This window comes from Galeopterus variegatus, unplaced genomic scaffold, assembly GCF_000696425.1.
Source record: "Galeopterus variegatus unplaced genomic scaffold, G_variegatus-3.0.2 Scaffold253, whole genome shotgun sequence".
Taxonomy (NCBI): Eukaryota; Metazoa; Chordata; class Mammalia; order Dermoptera; family Cynocephalidae; genus Galeopterus; species Galeopterus variegatus.
Window position 1 is genome coordinate 648,538 of NW_007726364.1, and position 9,034 is coordinate 657,571.

Genomic DNA, 9,034 nt, shown 5'->3' on the forward strand with positions numbered 1-9,034 from the left:
GGCTGTAAATCCCTAGGATACATGACACCACACCTCTATCATTGCATGCCAGGTGTTTGTCAAGGTTTTCTTTAAAATGTTTCTTTTCTCATTTTTTTCTAATTTTTGTTGTTGTTGTTGTTGTTTTCAGCTTTTATACACAAGTCACATTCCCAGAAAGCACAGAGTGAAAAAGCTTCTTTCCTCATACACATGCTGCTAAGAAAATAGTTTTATACACAGAATTTCAACAGGAGAAAGAAAAGGACAGGGAAGGAGGGTTGCAAGAGAGATGTTAAGAGGCAGGGAAAGAAAGGTGGCAGCAAGTGCAAGACCAGAGGGGGTTTCTCTCCTGTTGCCTACATTTGTAACTGGCATTTTTGGCATCATCAGAATAACTCATTCCACCTCCCTTCCCCCAATTTGCTGGAGTTGGAGTTTTTCATTTTAGAAGTGAATAGGACAGGAAGTGAGATTCACAAAATATAGGGGGAGAGTAGGGACTGAACTGAATTTTTTCCCCCTTCCCGTCTTTCTGCACATAAGCCACTGCTTCGTTATTAATATGTTCACAGGGCAGAGTGATTGATAGACTGGAAATCCTAAATCCAAGGGCTGGGTGAATTTCTGGGTATTAAATGGATAATGGTAGCTGAAGAAGCCTGAGGGGGAGAGAGGATGGAAGGAGAGTACCTTGAAGGAGGAGACAAGGGTAGTAGGAAAAACTGTCTGGAGGACATTGGAAATTTGGCAGGCTTTTCTTTGCTAAAATAAAACACGTACTTCTCTACCCCATGCTACTTTAGCTGGGCTTCGGGGTTGCCAAAATTATCACCTGATGGTTATAGAAACAATTAGGCTCTAGGGGTGGGGAACCTTCTTCTAGGTCATTCCTCTTCTGTTGGTTCCCTTGGTGATATCACCCTCAAAGGTTCCCCTTGTGCTTCAGTCACCTCCTTACCCACCCAGCCCCTCAACTAACATCAGCTCTATACCCCCATGAACCTCACAACAGGTTCTGACCCCTTTAGGGATGCCTCCCACAACTGCTGCTTAATGGAGGGGCTGGGCTGGAGGAGGAGCAGGAGCCAGGACGGAGGACAGGGGGATGAAGAGTAGGTGGGCAACAAGGGACCCAGCAAAGGCAAAGAAGGCTCAAGAAGTGGCTGGAAATGTAGAGGGGTTACTCGGGAGGTAAATAGGAGTAAGGGTTTGTGAAAGAAGTCAACGAGAGGGAATGGTAGAGGAGAAAGGGAAGCATACCTTGGATTCAGAAATCAAACTGTCCCATCTACCCCTTTCTCCCTGGGACTGCCAAGATGCTTTTGGTGACACTGATTTTTCTAACTCACAGCTTGGGATGAGGTATGTTACCTGTCCTAATAAACGCTCAATTCAGGGGACAGGGACATGTCTCTTCCCCCCCGCCCCCCCGAGTCCACACTCTTCTCCCCATCGCCAGCTCCCGCCTCTGAGACTGGGCATAGCAAGGGGAAGGCTGCACTGCTTCAGTCCTACAAGGATCACCAAACCCACGGCAAGGAGTTAAAGTCATCTGAACTTCCAAAGACGAGGTGGTTTAAGGAAACCCTTAAAATTGGGGGGTTGGGGAGGGAGTGACACAAACAGGAAAAAACCACTTGTTTGATGGGAGAGTTTTCGTTTCCCCCCCCCCCCATTTTCCAAGTTTGTTTTTCTTTAGTTCATTTCTCTGGTCTCTTCATCTCTCTTTTGTGTGCATGTGCACGTGCTTTCTCTTGCTCTTGTTTTTTGGTTGTGTTTTTCAGTTTTTTTAAAAGAACTTTGGATTTGCCGTTGGTGGGCAGCACCAGTCCTCCTGGGGGCTGAACCCCCAAAGTGGCAGGACTAGGATAAGGGCGGGCCCATGGCTGCTGAGAGGATCTCTGTGTTTAAAGCCTTTGAGAATAAGTTACTGCAGTTCCTAGGGTGCAGGGTGGGGGTTGGCAGAGGGGTTTCCTTGTAGCAACTTTTCACTTTTCATAGTCCAGGCCACAGGGACTCCCCTGTCAGGCAAGGAGAGGGGTAGGAGGGATGAGTGCGGGGAGTGTGAATTGGGAGCACTTCTCCCCCTGCCAACCTCCAGTTTGGTAGGAGTTTTATGGGCTCCCTGCCCATCTCAGGCTCCAACCTTGGGAGCCAACTGGGTGTTTGGAAAGAGTTTGAGAGCAGCATGGTGCTCTAGACAAGTGGGTAGGAAGAAGGGGGAGTGGCAAAGTCTATTTTCCTTCCCCCTTCTTTGTCTTGGATTTTCTTTTTCCTTTCTTCTTTTTCTTCTTTCTTTTCTTTTTCTTTTTCTTTTTTTTTTTTTTTTTTGGTGTTTTTTCAGTCAGTGGAACAGCATGGGATAATGTGTGTGTTCATAGGAGGTGGGGCTGGGAATTCAGTGGGGAAAATGAAGATGGAACCAAGGATAGATTTTGTATATGAATCATCAGGATGCCAAGATGGGTGTGTGTGTGTGTATGTGTGTGTGAAGACAAGACACAGGGGCAAGGGCTACACCTGCAAGTTGAGATGAGGATCAGAGTGTGTCTGTGGAGTTGGGGAGGAGGCAGGACTCTGCTGGAGGTGGGGTGTGTGACACCCACTGACGTTGGAAATTGAAAGATTCCCATGAGGTGGGTGCAGCCAAGGGTTGGGGTGAGGGATTTGAACTCCCACCAGATACCCTTTGGAGTAAAGAGCCCTGAGGTCCTCCTTTCTCCCCATCTTGGTTTATCTGTTTATAAAGCTAGAAGTGTAGAGGTAGTAGTAGTTTTTGGGTTGGAGTCCGTGTGAGGTAATCTTGCTTCCTCTTTGGCAAAAGCCACAGCAGCCGTGACAGCAGTGGCGGGGTTGGTGACGGTGATGGGTGGGCCCCCTGGAGGTGGGGCCGCCTTGCGCCTGTGAGCTGAAGAGCGCAGGTGGGAGGCCAGGGCTTCACGTCCACTCAGCAGCACCTCACATGCCAGACAGTGGTAGGTACAGATGGGCACCCGCAGCGGGGCGGGCATGGAACCCTCAGAACCTCTCCCAAAGAAGCAGAATGATCTCTGGTGGGCAGCCGCTGGGGCCTCCCCATCAAATGCCATCTTGCACTGGCGGCACAGGTAGCGGTGGGTCACATCCACAGTGGAGATGCCAGTGCTGCCTGTGAGCAGCTCGTCGGCCTCATTGGCCTCCCCCTCCCCTGGAGCGGGCAGTACTGGAGGCTTTGGAGGTGCTGTGGCTGTGGGCTCAGGGGGCTGGGGTGGTGGCTGGAGGAGGGCATTGGGGAGCAGCCCAATGAGGGTCTGAGGTATCACGGGGTTCATGGGAAATAACCCCTTCTTCATGCCATAGAGCTGTTGGAAATAGGCCCCCTGTAACTGGGTGCCAAATACAGCTGGAGGTGCTGTTCCCCCTGCAGGGGGCAGTGGGAAGGGCAGGAATTGGCCCCCCAACAGGGCTGGGACAGTGGCCTTCAATGCTTTGAGGTTCTTGAGGGCATCAGTGGAGGAGTTGGTGGGGGCTGCAACTGGCTTTCGCTCACCAGAGACCTTGTTCCCTGAGGGCTCAGAAAGCGGACCAGGGACAGGGTCAGTGGTGCCTGCTGTGGAGGAGCTGGTTAGGTCGGGCACAGGTCTCTGAGGTAAGGGGCGGCCTGGGCCTGCTGTCTGGACCATCGTGGTAGCAGGCAAGACCGAAGTGGCAAGGCCGAGGAGGCCTGAGGAGGCTGCAGGTCCTAAGAAGATGAAAAGAATGATGAAAGATTAGCCAACTCCTGCCCCCATCGTCCTTCCTGCTGTAGGCCACCTCCAGCCACACACTCACCCATTTCCACCACCCAGTTGCCATGCTCCCTTCCCTCCCTTCTTTCCCCCAAGAGCCTGAAGCAGAGGAAGGTCCACAGGAGGAGAATGGACATGGGAAAAATAAAGAAGGAAAAGGAAGGGTATGTCATTAGAGGGAGATGTTCTCGAAGTCCAACTCCTCCCAACCTCCCCACTCACCTGAATTCAAAGGAGCTAAGCTGCCCAATGGGGGCTGGGCCAGAGCTGGGCCAGACAAAAGGACCGGGGCCAGGCGAGGCAAGGCTGGGGTAGCCCCGAGAGGCACAGAGGCAGGTGTGGTAGCAGATGGGGCCTTAGGAGCTGGGAGTGCCTCGGGTGCTGGGGCCAAGTCGTAGCACTTGCTTTCACTCTTCAGCTGGGCTCGGACCGCTTCTTTCAGCTTGGCCAGGTGCTGACGGGAAAAGAGATGGCCTCGGCAGGAGACATAGAAGTCATACTTGACATCACAATAGGGGCAGTCAGTACGCTGGGCTGCCAAGGGGCCCTCACTGCTGCCCCCAGCTGCCCCAGTGGCTGCCCCCTGCAGTTTGGCCTTCTTTTCCTTGGCACGAGCATTCTGGAACCAGACCTGGATGACTCTCTTGGGCAGCCCGATCTCTTCCCCCAGCACCTCACACTCCTGCATGGTGGGAGTGCGGTAGGCTTCATAGCAGGCTTTCATGATCTTCAGCTGCAAGCTGCTCATCTGTGTCCGGTAGCGCCGCTGCCCCATTCCATCTGGAACCCCATTCCCACCTCCTGGTCCCCCACTGGTTCCTCCAGCCCCAGGAGACTCTGGTTCAGCCAGGCTGGAAGCAGATGAGTCACTTAGATCTCCTGCAGATGGACTACAAGCCTCACTCTCTGGAGAAGCTTTAGATGATTCCTCTGGGGCCTCATCCTCACTGGGTGGAGGGGGAGGTAGGAGAGGTAGAGGTGGCTCTGGTGTTGGGGAGCTGGCCTCTTTCCCAGGTGGTAGGAAAGGCAGGGGCCCAGCAGCAGGGGTGACTGTGGGGTAGGAAAAAGCAAGTGCTTCCCTCTTTGGGGTCTCCCTCCCAGTCCCATCATCTGTTTTGCCCAACAAGAGGTTGAATTTGGGGAAGGATGCAGGGGTGGGGTTTACAGAGGGTTTGACTGCTGAACTTGGAACCCCCCCAGGGGTGCTTCGAAACTGGCCTTTCCTCTCCCGGGCCCTGGTATTCTGGAACCAGACCTGTACCACTCGCTTTTTGAGCCCCACCTCCTCGGAGATGCAGTCAAGCATCTTGCGCGTTGGGTTGGAGTCCTGCATGTACCAGCGGTACAGGATCTCCAGCTGCTCGGGGAGGATGGTGGTGCGCAGGCGCTTGTCCTTGGGTGGCTCGCCCTCCCCTCCGCCCCCTGCTTCACTGCCTGTGGGGGACAGGCTACCATCCTCATGCTTCCGTTTGAGGGATGGCCCTGGCACTGGCGGCATGCCTGCCACCAGGGGGTTTCGCTCCCCAAACACCAGCAAAGGCAGATCTATGAGTTGCGGGGGAGTGCTGGGCTGCACAGATGGCAGGAAATGTAGTCGGCGGTGACTGGTCAGGAGGTCCTGGCTGGGGAAAGAGAGGGTGCACTGGTCACAGGTGTGGGCTGGGGAAGGCAAGGGAGGAGGCTTCCCGTTGGGCTCTTTGCCTCCTGGCTTTGCTGCCTCTGCTTGGCTCAACTCCTCCCCTTCCGGAGGTTCTGGTGACCGACCCTTAGATCCCACTGGGGGTTCAAGGCCCTGTTCCTCCTCTACTTCTTCCTCCACCTCTTCCTCCTCTTCCCCTCTCTCTGCCTCTTCCTCCTCCTCTTCAGGGGTCTGGTCATCATAGCACTTCTTAAGGTGCCGCACCAACTCAAAAACACAGGCAAAAGTGGCGTGGCAACGCCTGCAGCTGCAGGCTCCCCCGGCACTGCCTCCAGTTAGCACAGGCCCACCTTCGCAGGAATTTTTGCGAGCTTTCTGGCGGGCATTCTGGAACCACACTACCACTACACGGCTAGCCAGACCCAAGAGACTTGCGAGCTGCTCCACCTCTCCATCTTTGGGGTAGGCACTGGTCTCAAAGAAGGACTGCAGGGCTTGGGTCTGGAACTCTGTGAACTTGGTTCTGGAGAACCTGCGGCCTGCAGGCACTAGGGGAGGAAGATTCCCTTTGGTACTTTCTTCCTCCTCTGGGGGCCAGTGTCCTCCTGCCCGGCTTTGTTCTTCAGGAGCACGGATTCCCCCAGCCTCAGGCTCTGAGACCAGGAAGGGTGGGCCCAGTTGGGGAGCAGGTGAATCCAGAGACCCATCGGGAGGTTTGGGGGGCTCTGCAGGGGGTGGGTATAGGCTATCATAGCTCTTGCGAAACTGAGCAGCATAACGGCTCAGGGCCTCAAAGGGCAGAAAGCGGCGGTGGACGTGCTCCTCGTGTGTCTTGAGGATCAGCATATTGGAGAAGAGTTTCCCGCAGGCCCCACAGGCCAGTTTGTCCCCACTCCCCAGGGCCTCGGGTGGGGGTGGGGTTGGGGGAGGTGGCACAGCCTGCTTCCCTTCATTATACTGAATCACCAGCTCAAAGCCAAAGTTTTCTAGAAGGGCTTTGGCTGCAGTCCGGGCGGCTTCATTGGGCAGTGGGTGGGGGGGTGAGGAGGGCCCTGCCTCATTCCCCTCTTTGGCCATGGGGGGCCGCTCCCAGTCCTGCTCAGCCAGCTCAGCCTTGGGGGGTGGTGGTGGAGGAGGAGGGGTGGCAGCTGGAAGGGACAGCATGGGTGCAGGCCCAGCCAATGTCAGCTTGGGTCCCACCTTGAGGTCATGGAGGTAGAAGGGCAGGAGCAGCTGCTGCTGCTGGAGCTTAAGCAGGGATTCGGGCACCAGAGGGAAGGGGGGCAGGAGTGGTGGGGTGAAGAGGGGGGCTGGGAATCGGTGCAGGTCCATGGGTGGTGGGGGAGGAGACAGGAAGGGCAGTCCAGATATGAAGCCACTGGGGTCGTGACCCTTCTTCTCAGTGCCCACCTCCCCCTCGGTCTCAACTTCCTTGGGCTCTTCTTGGCTGCGCTCTAGCCCCTCAGTCTTGGAATCAGTCTTGGCCCCCCGAGAGCGAGTCTGATGCAGAACTGACCGCATGTGGATCTCCAGGGTGGAGCTCTGGTTGTAGGAGACTCGACAGACCGTGCACTTAAAGGGTTTGTCTGTGGCAGCAGTGGTGGTTGGTGGGGCGCCAGCCTCTCCCCGGGAAGGGGCAAAGGGGTCGATGGCAGCCTTCTTCATCTTATGAAGGTGGGAGACAGAATTATAATGAACCAAGAGGATATTCTTCTGGGTGAAGGACTCCTTACACACAGTGCACTTATAGGGCCGGGCAGGGTCAAGAAACTTATCCAGGGCGAAGTTGGTGGTCTTCCGATAGGTCAGAGTGTGGCGAGAGTCAGCTGGAGCTGGCTCTGCAGAGCGGGGCTCCCCAGCAGTCCCCTCCTCCTCCTCAGCCACAGTGGGTGGAACAGCCACTTCTTCAGCTTGGGCATCAGGCCGAGGGACTGGAGATGGAGCTGGAGAAGGAGGTTGACAAGGGCTTCCTGAGGGCTTGCCTGGGGCCTCAGCTGAGGCCAGGGGGGCCTCAGGAAGAGGATCTGGACTGGCTTCTGGGGTCAGGTGAAGGCCTTCTAGGAGAGAGAGGAGAGCACAATGAGCAGGGAACTTTAAGACAGACCCCACCCACTCAATCTCCAGGGCAACTGGCCCTGGCCTCAGTCATCTTCAGACCTTGGTCTGTGGAGCTCAGGTCCCCTTTCCTGCCACCTTGGAAAGTTTGCTGTCCCCTTCCTTACCTGCTGCCTGGTCTCTGCTGGATGCAGCCTCTGGCCCAGGAGTGGGGACTTCTGGGCCCTCCTCCAAAGGGCTTAGTGTGGGCCCAGGCAGCACTTTGGTCGTAAAGGTCATCTCTACAGTTGTGGCCTGTGATAGGAAAAATCCTTGTGGTTTCACCACGACCATCCACCACCCCCTATACTGCTCTGACCCATCTGCTCTGCACCTGTACCTATATAACTAGACCCCTTTTCATGGATCCGGCCTCCTCTCTGGACAAAACTCCTACCTAATTGCTGCCCCCACAGACCAGTGTGCCTGGGCTGCTATCTCTCCCATCTGGCTCCCTCTTTCCCCAGGCTGAAAGTCATCTTTCCTTGAGGTCACCGGCTCTGGCAGGCCTGTGCCTGCTGTTGAACAGCTCTTCTCAGAACTTAATGGAAGTGAAAGAAATGCTTAGTTTCCTCATCCATGAGTAGAGGCAACTAGACTAGTTAGTTCTGAGGGTCCCTCCAACTCTAAAACCCAACTTCAAATCTGAAATGCTACTTTCTTCATCAACATGTTCTCCCTAACACTCGCCTGGATACCCCCACCTCTTCCTCCCCTCCTGCATGGCCCTGATAGGGTCATGCTGGACCATGCTAACCAGCTTGTACTCACCACAAGCAGCAGCTTCTCAACGCACTCAGGCACCACATTGTGAAGGTGGCTAAGGTGGAAGTGCAGGGCAGGCCGGCCCACCAGCTGCTCCTGGCACAGCGGGCACCTGTACTTGGGCTGCACTGCATGCTGAGAGAGTGTATGAGCCCTCACCTGGTCGGACTCCGGGCTCAGGAAGCTGCAGTATGGACAGCAGTATACCTGGGGGACACATAGGAGCAGTGGAGGAGGTGTAAGGGCATGGTGGAACCCACCATCACACAGTCCTCTGGATTCCTGAAGGCAGCACTGTCCCCAATTCCCAATTTAGGAGGAGTGAGCTTATAGGAAGGCATCACAGCAGACCCGTACTCCAGCCCCAAGTCCTGAAAGCTGGCTCCTCCCTCGTTTCCCTTGGATTGGGACAGACGCCTAGCCTAGGCTGCTACCTTGCCTTCCGTCTTTGTCGGCCTCTACCTTCCTTGGTGTGCCTTTCCCTGTCTCTGTTGCCCCACTTGATTCTCCAGCTGACAGATGGCCCTGTACCTGCCTCCACCCTCGATTTAGTTTTCTTACCCACCCCCATCCTACCTGCATCTTCTCTGAGAAATGGCTCCATTTCCTCCAGGCACTTTCTGGACCCAGAGGTTCCCTCGTCCCTGCCAGGTCTGCCTCTCCAAAGTGCCTGAACTGTCTCCTAAAGAAGAGGCCCTACCTGTCTGCTCGGAAGCCAGCTCATTCTTCCTCAGCAGTTCCCACTTTCTTTTCCTTCCTCCCCCCCCCCCCCCCCCCCCCCCCCCCT

General features: G+C 55.3%; 1 protein-coding gene across 1 annotated transcript in view; it reads right to left on the reverse strand.

Annotated features, from left to right (window-relative positions):
- Positions 1 to 2,341: 2,341 nt before the first annotated feature.
- Positions 2,342 to 9,034, reverse strand: part of ZFHX2 (zinc finger homeobox 2) — a 28,338-nt gene continuing 21,645 nt past the window's right edge. The window contains exons 7-10 of the mRNA XM_008566601.1: positions 8,254 to 8,454; positions 7,611 to 7,737; positions 3,972 to 7,445; positions 2,342 to 3,703 (exon numbers count right to left, since the gene is read on the reverse strand). Of these exons, the coding sequence (XP_008564823.1) occupies positions 2,724 to 3,703; positions 3,972 to 7,445; positions 7,611 to 7,737; positions 8,254 to 8,454 (4,782 nt within the window). The 3' untranslated portion in view covers positions 2,342 to 2,723. The remainder of the gene's footprint in view (positions 3,704 to 3,971; positions 7,446 to 7,610; positions 7,738 to 8,253; positions 8,455 to 9,034) is intronic.